The sequence below is a fragment of the Beta vulgaris genome, chromosome 8 (genome assembly GCF_026745355.1).
Source record: "Beta vulgaris subsp. vulgaris cultivar EL10 chromosome 8, EL10.2, whole genome shotgun sequence".
NCBI lineage: Eukaryota > Viridiplantae > Streptophyta > Magnoliopsida > Caryophyllales > Amaranthaceae > Beta > Beta vulgaris.
The window spans coordinates 24,802,394-24,815,955 of NC_079209.1; the positions used below are offsets into that span (position 1 = coordinate 24,802,394).

Here is a 13,562-nt window from a genome sequence, read left to right on the forward strand (position 1 = left end):
TAATTGAAAGTTATGAAATATTGGAGGTCGTTACATGTCATTTAAATGTATAGGCTGATATGAGGGTATATCATTCAATTAATTTCAATAAAATATAACAAACGAATTACACGTAATAACCTGAGACTTCGCCCTAGGCAACTACTAGTTTAATATCAAAACCTCCCCTATGTAGGAGAGGGCTCGGGTTGGGTCAGAGGTATTTTATTTTCAATTTTGCTTTATTAAATTGAGTTAGATGCTAAATAAAGCACTATTCTCTCTACTCTCTAAGACTTATACTTTTGCTTAAGTCCATATAAAAAATTTCCTTGTATTCTTACTTTATTTCTATTTTGTAAATGTTAGGTCTCGTTTCACCCTATTTTACTCCATTTATTTGTCCCGCATATACACTTTTTCACAATTATAAACTTTATTTTATTTATATAAACAAAAAGCACCCACTTTCGCGCTCTATAGTCTTTGTCTTGGTTTTAGTTGGGAATGAAGGAAGTAAATATGAAAAATATGTCAATTAAATAATTAATTGGCTGATTAATTGCTTAGGTAACTGTGGAGTATGAGATATAATTAGAGAGGTACGTAGGTATTGTTGAGGTTTTTTTAAGGTGTGGTTGCTCAAATTAAAGCTCCTTCTTAAGAGTGATTTTTAATAAAACCTAGTTCACATATATAATTATATGATCTAAATTTTAGTTAAATCGTCCATGCATCATTGAGAAAAAGATGCAAAAATGAAGGTGATCCCGAGCTTATCACATCTAAACAATGTGTAGACTAAAGGAAATAGATTTCTTGGACAAAAAAAAAAAAAATCTCACCTTTCTTACATGAATTCCGATGGAGCCAAGATAAGCATGGTACGTTCCATAAAGTTTAACAACGGTGTCACTTGTTTGAAGTGGTGTTGAGAAACTCTGAATATTGTCGACCAATTTCACCTCGCCATATGGTCCATATCCACTAGGCCATAAATTAGTGTGTATTCTTAACGATCCAATAGTTATTTCCGAACGAGCATGAGCATAACGTCCATATTTCCCACTAATTCGTGTTATATATTCATTACTTCGCATGGTAATCTGTGGGGATAATTGAAGCTTATAATTGGTTCCAAAACACAAAAGAGAAATTACATAATTAAGTGCATTTTCTTTAACTTAAAAAACTTCAAATTAATAATTATGTTAAGATAGAATTTATGATAAGCTCAATATAATTTAACAAGTTTCAATATGTATAATGATTCCAATAAGTTATAATGCCTAATAACACTTTGTACTTTAAGATTCAATATGCTACAATAAATTTGGATAATTTCAAATAAATTTGGAGACGTTCAAATAAACTAAAATTAGTGTTAATAAGCTCCTATAAATTTAAATAAAGCCATGTTTACTTCACTAATTTTACCAAACGGAATTTGTATTTACAAATTCAAACCTATCTTTACAAACAAAACTTATATTTGCTGAAATTAACAATATTTTACATATAGCTTGATTGCTTTCTCTTGTTTTGTTTACTAAATTTAATTTAGATGAACTAATTATTGTTTAACTGTACTTATTTTAACTTTTTTTTTTTTAGGGAACCAAACATTATTATATGAAGGTAAAGTCGCACATAGAATTCTTATTGATAATCCTTAGATTTGGAAATTGCTCACGGGTAATATTTTTTATGGTACAAATGATTTTGTACTTTTTCCTAATGGACAACATGAGCTTAATGATGATATTAATTCGACTATTAAAAATACCCTCCTACTAACTCATTTTCTTCATCTCTTTGTCCTCCCAGACCTAAAATTCCTTTCTTCTTGTTCTTTTCGTTTTAGTTTTTTCAAAGAGAAAGATGAATGGGATACTAGTTAGTGAAATCCCTATCTAAAGAAAAAAGCCACTCGAAAAGAAAAGTACAATGAAAAGTAAAGAATTAGAAAACAAATAAAGGTAAAAGAAACACTAGATCTAACTTTACAAGGAAGTTGTATATACTTTCTCAGTCTTTTTTAGTTGTAACATTTGATAATCTAGTAGGTGTATTAAAATAATCAAATCAGATTTACTATATAAAGTTTCCAAGAAGCTAACTAAACAAGGGCACTAAAGTAAGATCTAGTTCCTCAAAAGAACAAATCGAAACTTCTTGAATAAGCAGTTAGCATTGGGCAATCACCACCAGACGTTTGCGAGAATTCGGGACAACTGCGGCGAAAAGCTGTTGTCCAGAATATCGGTCAAAGAGTAGGACAAAAAAATGCCCCGAACTCTTCACTCAACAAATTCATGAAAGTTCAAACCTCGTGAAGGCACAAGATCTTGTTGCCACCACAAGGGAAGCGCCTTCATTAGGACAGATTAGGTCCTATGAGGCAGCTTAACGCGATGGTGGCGGGGTTAGCTAAGTGGGCGATGGGGGGCTAAGAAAGAGGGTGGTGGAGATGTAAAGAAAGATGGCGATGGAGGGATCTAGGGTTTTCTAGAGAGAGGGGCCCTTCTCTCTGGAAAGCCATTTATTCTCCGCCTTGGTTTTAATCTCGGCCATAAAACAACAATTTATTAGGAGAAAAAAACAATCATGATTAACATTTTATTTACCAGTTGATCAATTCCATAATTTGCAATTCAATATTTATGAACTAAGGATCCCGCTAACGGACGTCCCGGAGCGCTAGATAAGAAATATATTGTTGTACTTAATTACTTATATTTATATAAAATAATAGAATAATATATAATTTCAATGCAAAGCATTTAATGATTTTCAAAACGAAAGGGAAAAACATTTAATTCCAATGCAAAGCATTTAAATGCATTGCATTAGAAATATACATAATTATATTACTTTATATAGATATGAGTAATTAAGTAGAATAAAAAATTTCTTATCTAGCGCCCCTGGGGCGTCCGTTAGCTTTTGCCATGAACTAATATCTATATTATATAAGGGAAGGAGGGAGCTATGGTGTCTCGAATGAAGAGACTAACCATGTTTGCTTTTCTAAATTACAAAATTACTTACAAATCAAAAGGAGCCTTCAAACAAAAATACAGAAAATAAAATTATAACAATCACTCACTAGTCAACTAAAATCATATAATTGCATAATTTACGTTATACAAATCACTTAAATGAGAAAACTTAACAAAAAACTAAAAAAACTCACTAACAAACTACAACCAATACACTACAACGTCAATACATACTCACAAAAATTTAACTTCAAATCAAAGTGTCCACTTTTTTCACAATCTATGAAGTAGTGTACTTAATTCAAAAATCAACTAAAAATTATAATATTAGAAATCATAAATAAATTCAATAAAATTTCTATTTTGTTCATAGAATTTAACTTTAAAAAGTAATAAAAAAAACTGGTGAAAGACTTAAGTGACAGAGACTTAAATTTTGCAACTAAAAACAATTATACTTCGTATGTCTAATGTTCAAAATTTGAATTTTACTAATCTCCAAGAAAACCGAATTTCTGTTTTGAAAAAAATCCAAACACACATCGCGTGAAAAAAATAATAGTGACATTATAAACCTACGTCACAATTAATTTTCAGTAATATTTTACAAGAACTATTACCTCAATCACCAAATTTAAAAAAGAGTCCCTTTCTCTCTCGTTGAGTTAGGGCAGTAAACCCAGTGCATCTGGCTTGCGTTGCCGTGGTTGCGGCCAGTTACCGAAAATCATGGCAGACGAATTAAGTGAACAGTGTGTGAGATTGAACATAGTAGATGAGGAGAACGAAATCGTGGATCTAGGCGGTGGTGATTCCCAAACTTATGCGGCGAAAACCTCCCTGATGTTGCCATCATTTGGTGATTTCAATGAGATTGTCAGTGTTGGAGAGAAAGATGGTGGGGTCCCTCGTGGGGAGAGGTTGATGGATGCCTTTCGGGAGACTATGGATGATTGTGAGGTGAAAGATTTGGGTTTCAAAGGATGTTGCTTCACATGGCAGCGGGGGAATTCTCCGGCTACCCTGATTCGTGAGCGGTTAGACCGGATGCTGGCTAATGAGGGGTGGTGTGACATTTTCCCTTCGTGGGAGGTTATGCATCTTCCTAGATATCGCTCTGATCATGCTCCATTGCTGCTTAAAACGGGTGTCAATGATTCTTTTCGCAGGGGCAGTAAGTTATTCAAGTTTGAGGCATTATGACTGTCGAAGGAGGAGTATAAAGAGGTGGTGGAAGCGGCATAGGCTGGTTCTATTGGGGACGAGATAACTCATCGGCTTGAGCTGGTTTCTCAACGCCTATCTAGCTGGGATACTCACACTTTCAAGCACCTGAAGAAGAGGAAAAAAGAGGCCCTTGCGCGCCTTAATAATCTTCAACAACAAGCTCCCGACGCTGCTACTCTTGATCAGTGTCGTGTTGTGTCTTGTGATCTTGATGAGATTCATAGGTTGGAGGAGTCTTATTGGCATGCTCGCGCTCGCACTAATGACATTCGTGATGGCGATAAGAATACCAAGTATTTTCACCACAAGGTGAGCCAACGAAAGCGGCGTAATACTATTCATGGAATTTTGGATGAAAATGGAGTTTGGAAGAAAGGTAGAGAAGAAATCTGTGAGGTGGTGAAGAGGTATTTTGTGGGTCTCTTTGCTACTGATAATCCCGTTCAGATGGAGGAGGCTCTGGCTGGGCTACACACATGTGTGTCGGACGAGATGAATGAAGCCCTTGTTAGGACGCCGTCTGGGGAGGAGGTTCGTGAAGCGATGTTTGCTATGCACCCTAACAAAGCTCCAGGTATTGATGGTCATCATGCTTTATTTTTTCAGAAATTTTGGCACATAATGGGACCGGACATAATTTCCTTTGTACAAAGCTGGTGGTGTGGGGAGGTGGACCTTGATGAGGTGAACAGAACTTGTATTGTATTGATTCCTAAATGTGAAAATCAGCTCTCTATGAAGGATTTTCGCCCAATTAGTCTTTGCACAGTTTTGTATAAAATTCTTTCGAAGACTATGGCTAATAGGTTAAAAGTTATCCTCCCCTCTATAATTTCGCCCAATCAGAGCGCTTTTGTCCCCAGGCGTCTGATTACTGATAATGCTCTGGTGGCTTTTGAAATCTTTCATGCGATGAAACGAACTGGTGCTAGCAGGGACGGGGTGTGTGCGTTGAAATTGGATATGAGTAAGGCCTATGACAGGGTGGAGTGGTGTTTTCAGGAGCAAGTGATGAAGAAGTTGGGTTTTTGTGATGAGTGGATAAACAAGGTAATGGGTTGTATTGCTAGTGTTTCCTTCACTTTTAAAGTGAATGGGGTGGTGGAGGGCTCTCTTTCTCCAGATCGGGGGCTTCGACAAGGTGATCCTATTTCTCCCTATTTGTTTCTCTTAGGTGCTGATGCTTTTTCTACACTCTTGACTAAAGCGGCATATGAGCAGCGGATTCATGGGGTTCGTATATGTAGAGGGGCTCCGATGATTTCTCACCTTTTCTTTGCAGATGATAGTATCCTTTTCACTAAAGCTTCCGTGCAAGAATGCTCTGTGGTGGCTGATATAATCAGTACATATGAGAGAGCATCGGGTCAGCAAGTCAATCTAAGCAAAACGGAAGTGGTATTTAGTAAGAATGTGGATGTATGTGTCTGTGCTTGGTGTGAAAGAGGTGGATAAGCAAGAGAAATATTTGGGGTTACCGATGATCATAGGTCGATCAAAGAAGGCAACTTTTGCATGTATCAAAGAGCGCATTTGGAAAAAGTTACAAGGATGGAAGGAAAAGCTTCTCTCTCGGCCCGAAAAAGAGGTTCTCATAAAATCTGTTGCACAAGCCATTCCTACATACATGATGAGTGTTTTTTGCCTCCCTAGTGGTCTACTTGATGAAATTCATTCTTTGCTGGCTCGGTTTTGGTGGGGGTCCAATGGTATGGCGCGGAAAATGCACTGGCATAGTTGGGATCACATGTGTCTTCCTAAATCTATGGGCGGCTTAGGTTTTCGAGACTTACATTGCTTTAATCAAGCACTCCTTGCAAAACAAGCTTGGCGACTATGCCAAGGGGATTCTTCTATTCTATATAAACTGCTCCAAGCTCGGTATTTCAAAGATCGGGTTTTTTTAGATGCCAGGAGAGGTTATAATCCCAGCTTCACTTGGAGGAGTGTGTGGGGCTCTAAGTCGCTGCTTTTAGAAGGGTTGACATGGTGTGTTGGCACAGGCATGAGTATTCGTGTGTAGGATGATGCGTGGATTATGGGGGATGGAGCTCATTGTGTCCCCACGCCACAGGCGGCTAGTAACTTGGAGATGCGGGTGTGCGAGTTAATTGATTATGAGAGGGGTGGGTGGGATGTTGAGCAAGTACAACAAACTTTTATTGAAGAAGAGTGGCAGCAGGTACTTACTATTCCTTTGTCTAAGTTTTGGCTGGAGGATAGCCTATATTGGTGGCCCTCACGCAATGGGATCTTTACGGTCCGTTCGTGCTATTGGCTAGGCCGGATGGGTCACATGAGAACGTGGCGGCTGCAACATGGGGCTCGTGAAACCGAGCTGTGGCGTGAGGTGTGGAGAGTGGAGGGACCCCCAAAGCTCAATCACTTCCTCTGGCGTGCATGTAAAGGAAGCCTCGCGGTCAAGGAGAGGCTTCAGGCTCGACATATTAGTGATACGGCTTCTTGCTCGATATGCAGTCACCCGAGTGAATCAATTTCCCATGCTCTCTTTGAGTGCACCTTTGCACAATCTATATGGCAGGTTAGTCCTTTTACTCATCTGCTCCTTGCGGCTCCGTCTTCCTCGTTTGTCGACAAGCCGAAGAATTGTACTAGGGATGATTTCCGTGCTATGTGTGCACTTATGTGGGCTGGATGGTATTGTAGAAATAAGTTTTTATTCGAAAACTTATCTCTTGATGCTCCAAACATTGCGTGTCATTTTTCGAAGATGGTGGAGGATTATTGCTTGTATGCCAAAAATGTGTTTGGTAGTACTGCGAGTGGGTGTGGTTCGCCGTCTTCGTGGTCCCCTCCGATGACGGGTCGGCTGAAAGTGAACTTCGATGCACACGTGAGGTCGGGTGGTGAAGTAGGCCTTGGTGCGGTGGTCCGTGATTCTGCAGGGAGAGTTATGGTGCTGGGCGTGAACAGAGTCGTGGCGAGGTGGGATGCGTCCATTGTGGAACCATGGCAGCCTTATATGCTATAGAGTTGGTACAACGTTTTGGGTATGATGGGATTGTTGTGGAGGGCGATGCAATGCTGGTGATTAATGCTCTGCAAAGAAAACAAGATGGGTGTACCCCCCTTTTTCGGGTTCTTAGTGATGTTCTTAGATTATGTGTGCTTTTTTCTGTTTTCTCTTTTTCTCATGTTAGACGAGCGGGCAATACTGTGGCCCATCTGTTAGGTCGTTGGGATTGTGCTCGTGATTCTGAAAAATTGTTTAGCTTGACTCTTTTCCCCAAAGTCTGTTATCTTTGGCGGAGCTTGATTTAATATAATTTTCCGAGCTTTTCCCCTCAAAAAAAAAAAAACCTCAATCACCAAGATATTGGAAGTTTGAATGCATGTCAAGAGAAGTAAATTTCGGTAGCTGAAGATCTCCTTCAGTTTCAAATAAGAAGGGGAATGATGCAGAAGCATTTTCCAAATATATCCTTATTGATTTATTAGGCAAGTTACATTATTTTAATCAGGACAATTTCTAAATATTATTAAGCCCGGGACAATATAAGAAAAAACGGCCCCTAATACATAAAAAATTTAATAAAATATACACGTTATAGGATAAAATTAAAACTAATTGCTAATTGACTAACTCACGTTTACTAGCAATTGTTTCTTTAAAAAAAAAAAGAGAACTTTTCGTTTTTATATGATTAATTTATACCTGAACACTTATTGGCTAATGTTGTTTAAGGTGATAAGTTGTAGTATGGTTATCAAAGTTATTTTTATTAAAAAAAAAAATAGATGTGATAGGAGTTGGTGGGTATTTTTTTTTATTGAGAAAGAGAGAAATTACATAATAATATAGTAGGACCATGCCAAAAACAAAAGTGTTCAAAAATAAAATGGAAAAAATAAAATTAAAAGTGTTAAAGCTATTGTAGGACATATGAAGTAATATGTTATAAACTATATAAATTAATAACTAAATGAATAAAATCGAAATATCAAAATATAAAATATACTCTATCACCCATTGCCTAAAATATATTAGAAGTCTAAATATAGACTTTAGGTTGATGTATACATTTGTTTTAAGAATTTACAATTTTAAGGTATAGAAGATATAATATCATACTAACTAAAAAAAATTAAATAACATAACATGGTTCTTGAAAGGAAAATTAAGAAGCAAGTTGGAGTTATTGTAAAAGAAAAAAAGAAAGAAAAATTGATTTTAATAATTCAACCTTTGGGTCGTTCGCTCAAAATAACCAACCTTTTGATTATTATTTAATAATCCAACCTTTTAGTTGTATCTGCTCATAATGATCCATGAAACCGATAACCTGTTGAAGTTGTAAATTTCTTTTTTCCATATTTTTTTTTTCTTCTCTAACCCCTCCCTCCCTATCTCTCTTCCTCCCCCTTACCATCCTTTAGTCCTTTACTCATCACATCACCAGGAACCCCCCTCCCCTTAGAGATGTAAATGGATCGGGTTCGGGGCGGGTGGAGCGTCACCCGCATCCACCCACTCCACCCGATCCATCCATCACCCGCATCCATCTCCACCCGAATCCATCCATCCATTTGTAATCGGGTTAAACGGATGGATCGGGTGATTAACGGGTGAAATATCGACAAAACAACAACAATACTTCAATAGAAGCTGATTAAATATGAACAAAAATTCCCCCAATCACTTCCAGAGTTCCAGGTTCCAGAGTCAAAGCTCATAGTTTCACAATTGGCGTACTTATTTCGTTTTTATGTCTCCATCACAATAGGCTGTCTTTCCAACAGAAGAACAAGAATTTTGTAGAACTATCTAAAATTATTTGCTTCCAAAAAATCTAAGATTTTAGTTAGATTCTTACTTTTCGATCACCGTTTGCTATAGAAGCTTCCTTCGTGTGCTCTACTCTCATGGTATGATGGTATTATCTCTCTCTTCTTTCTATTTCACTCTTATTTTGCAATTTCGAATTCATATTACTGATCTTTCAATGTAACCCAGTTGACTCTGATTGAAGACATTTTGTGGGTTTTAATGGGTTTTTTGAGATTGTAGATTTTCTTCTACGGATTTTTATTTATGCTGGGTATTGTGGGAAAGAATGAGAGAAACAGATGACAGAGGTTTAGGTTTAGGGTTTTTTGTTTTTATATTTAGTATTTTAATTTTAATTTAAAATTTATTATAATATAAAATAAATGGAGGAATAATTCCTATAGCCACCCCCTCCCCCTCTCTCATTTTTCTCTCTCTAAACCCTAGCTTCCCCTATCTCTTTTTCATCAGTTAGGGGCTGCCATGGATGTATCCATGGTAAGCCCCTCTCCTCCTTTTATTTTAAGTTTTTAGTTTTGTTAAATAAATTAGTATCTCTTTATGGGATAATTTTAGTCTCTTTTTTGGAGATCTCCTTCTCCCCTATGGGAGTTGTGAGTAGGGTTTTTTTTTGTTTTTAGGTATGAGAAATTGTTCTCATTGGTTGAAGTTCGAGACTCAACATGAAGGTATTGGAATCTCGGATGCGGTAAACATGGCTCGATCAAGAATGTTCTTCCCAAACTATGTTAGAATGATAGACTTCCTCATCAATAGCTGTTTGATTCAGCAAATACAAGGGGGCTGTGCTGTATTGCTCGATTTGGTTCATTGTAGTTTTTTCGAAGATAAATTTGATTTAACCTTGTTTGATTGTATCTTATTTTTCCTTAATATCTATTGTAGATGTCGTTTGGCCTTCAATTAATGAAATTTCTCATTCAAAAAAAAAAAATAAAAAATAAATGGATGGATAATGGGTCGGGTGGTGGATCGGGTGGTGGGTGAGAAATTGTCACCCGCATACTACCCGAATCCGTCACGCGGTTCACCCGTCACCCGCTCTTCACCCGTTTATTTCGGGTTTTCACCCTTTTATTTAAACAGGGTGGAGCGGGTTACTGGATATCCACTGGATATTGCCATCTCTACCTTCCCTGCCCTCCCTCACCCCTCCTCCCCTCACCGACCCCCACTGTTAGCACCCCCTCCCCTCCATTGCCCTTACCGACCCCCACTGTGAGCACCCCGCCCTCTCCCCTGCCCTCCCCTACCCCCACTTTGAGCACCCCCACCATCCCCCTCCTCCGTAGCAGCGCCTCCACCTCCGCCGCATCCCCCTTCGAATCCCCCTCCCGCTCCTGCTCCCCCGCATCCCACTTCAAATACCCCTCCCTCTCCCTCTTCCTCGCATCCCCCTTCGAATCCCCCTCCCACTCCCCTTCCCGCTACCCCGCATCCCCCTTCGAATCCCGTAGCAGCGCCTCCCCCCACACTTCGAATCTCTCTCTCTCTTCTTCTTGCTGATGGTGGTGGTGGTGTTGTTTGGGGTGGGGTGATATGTGGGTTGTTGGCAGTGGTGGTGGTGTGGGTGAAATGCGGTTGTTAGTGGTGGTTGGTACTACGGTGGGCAATGGTGGTTGGTACAGCAGTTGTGTGGTGGTGGTGGGGGGTTGTTGGCAGTGGTGGTAATGGGGTAAAAATGGAGATTGTTGGGAGTGGCAGTGGTGGTGGTGAGGGTCGGGTGTTGTTTGGTTATTTTAATTAAGATTAACATTGATTAATTAGATCACAACAAATCAAGGCAAGACACGTGTGCAATTAACCTATTCTAATGGTCACCTACCTGTTTCAACAGGTCACGGTGCATTGTTTGCGAATTGTCTTAAAAGGTTGGATTATTAAATAATAATCAAAAGGTTGGATTATTTTGAGTGAACGGCCCAAAGGTTGGATTATTAGAATCAATTTTTCCAAAAAAGAAAAGGAAACTAACAAATTATATAAAGGAGAAAATTCAACAACACGAACGAGAGAATGCAAGGGTTGGAACCCATGAAGCGTTAAGCATTTCCATCAACCCACAAATTATATAAAGGAGAACTACCATCTTTGCCAAGTTTGATATTTCCATTTCTATTGCTAAAGTAAATACTTATTAAGTTTCAAATTTATGAGCCCTCGGCATCTCGTATGCCCTGCCCCGGCCTGATTTTAGTTGCTCCTTAAAGTCATCTATTTATAGGTTTAAGTAGGTCATAAAGTTACAAACTATATCCCTAAAAATCAATCATCTTAAACAACAAGATAAGATTAGAAACTTTGACTAATATAACTGGTTTTATTTAGCTAAAAGATAAAAACACGATTTTAACAAATTAATTATAAACTATAACTAAGAGATAAAAGATAAGATTTTATTTTATTTAGGATTTTTTAATTAAAATAATACAAACTTTTGTCCGTTCTTTCGCAGTAATACAAACTTTTGATTATTTTTAAAATAATACAAATTTTGCCCAAAATTCCTTTAGTAGGTCAATGCCGATCATAACTTGTTGTAGCAGGTCACTATAACACGTGTTATTATCTTATTAGTTGTTTTTAAGTGAAATATTTTCTCGTGACATACTTTAATAAAATGTAATTTTTATAGTAATTTTTACTTTTGTGTAAATATAGATATTTATGATCAAAATAATGTCTCAACAGTGCGTAAAAGTGCATTTGTTGCATTTGATTCGGGACGGAGAAAATATAACCAATTTAATTTAAAAGGCCTCAACTTTTAATTAATTTCATACTCATTTCCAATATGAGGATTTCTCTTCTCACAATGGTACTTTACCTTGATTTATTTGCCAAATACTTGAATAAAAATATATGACACTCATCCAATTACCCATTACCTAAAATTAAATAAACCAATGATAGAGATTAAAATGCATAAATAAACCGATTCAGCAGGAATATATGAATAAAAAATGAAACAACCAAAGAAAAGTGGGGAAAGGGAATATATGAAGAGCACGATTACCCTAGATGCGTCACCGCCGCGGCCGCCAAACCATTTAGCAGGGCAAGGTAACCCAGATGCATCGGCTATCACGAAACCGATTCCGTCAACGATCCATCCATGGTTAACTAGTACTTCTTTGATATACTCACATCTACCGAGCTCCACACTCCAGTTCGTTTCCTTGCTAGAACCGTATGGCCCGTAATTCACAGCATCCTGCACAAAAAAAGACAATGCAAGCAAGATCAATGGGAGTATGGAACTTATATCAGAAATTGGTGATTCTTTTGCAATATATTTTTTGGTGCTTATACTTTTGCAATATAAGCAAGGTCAATACCGTTGGTATTTCCATTGGGTAGTGGTGAAGTATGGAGTTTGTAGAACTAGCGATTATATGTGAAACGAGAAAAGCCTTGCTCTGTCATGTGACTAGATCACTAGATGCCATTATAAATTTGCTACAGTTAGTTGTACTCCTCCCCTCTTGGTCAATTTTTTGTGTTTTTTTTTTGGCAATATCTCGGTCATTTTTTATGTTAGTTCACAAACTTTGACTTTACATTTTCATTGATGTATTAATTTATGTGAAAACTTGTTTTTTTTGTTTTTTTATTCGGTAATTAATTGTCTAAAGAGGGTCAGCCCTCATGAGATAGGGGGTAAGAAGGGAATCCCAATTCATAAGAAAACTTTTAGAGAAATAAAACTTTGATCATGAGGTTGGGAGGTGAGAGCTCGAACCATTGAGCTCTCACATAATTCTCTAATGTGAGAACTTGTTTTTCAAAATAAAATTTGCATTTGTACTTTTTTTTTTTGAAAATATTTATAGTGGTCACATTTTCTCTTTCTTTGATCATTGTTTTATTTCTTTATCTTTTCTTCCTTATTCTAATTTTGAAACTCCTTTTATGTTTAAGAGAATGTAGTCTTTAAGAAAGAATATTGTTGTGTTAATTTAGAAAACTTGTTGGTCAAAATTTAATGGTTATTATATGTATAGATTAGTCCATAAATGCAAAACTTCTTAAGAAAAAAGTTAAAGAATGGAACAGAACGCAAGTTGGTAATTGTTTTCGACAACTTGTGTTAGTTGATAAAAAAAAAAACTCGAGACTCTTCAAGCTCATATGCTTATTGGTCAAGATAATTGTAATTTACAAAAAGCGCAAGATAAATGGTTAATTAAACGTGTAAACTTGTTTGAATTTTAAGAAAATTTTTGGTTTCGAAGAGCTAAGACTGCGTCTTTTGCTAAATGTGATACTAATTTTAAGTATTTCTACGCTTGTGCCTCCATAAAGAAAAATCGAATTAATCTTGATTCGTTTACCACCCATAATAATTAAATTGTTACTAACCCGGAAAGAATTTCGTTTCATATAACGAAGAAGTTTCAAGCTAGATTTTGTAGCAATATTAGTTGTACCTCTGATAGTCAGCATAATTTTTTGCTTATTTCGCCTATTATTTGTGGGAATTATTGTATTTAATAAGTTACCCTTGGCGCGTTTTTTTTAAAATAAGTCAACCTTTCGATCAA

General features: G+C 37.1%; 1 protein-coding gene across 1 annotated transcript in view; it reads right to left on the reverse strand.

Moving 5' to 3' along the window:
• Positions 1-12,542, reverse strand: part of LOC104884785 (uncharacterized) — a 16,801-nt gene extending 4,259 nt beyond the window's left edge. Inside the window, exons 1-3 of the mRNA XM_010669479.3 lie at positions 12,357-12,542; positions 12,035-12,232; positions 825-1,085 (exon numbers count right to left, since the gene is read on the reverse strand). Coding sequence (XP_010667781.1) covers positions 825-1,085; positions 12,035-12,232; positions 12,357-12,371 — 474 coding nt within the window. The 5' untranslated portion in view covers positions 12,372-12,542. The remainder of the gene's footprint in view (positions 1-824; positions 1,086-12,034; positions 12,233-12,356) is intronic.
• Positions 12,543-13,562: the final 1,020 nt, after the last annotated feature.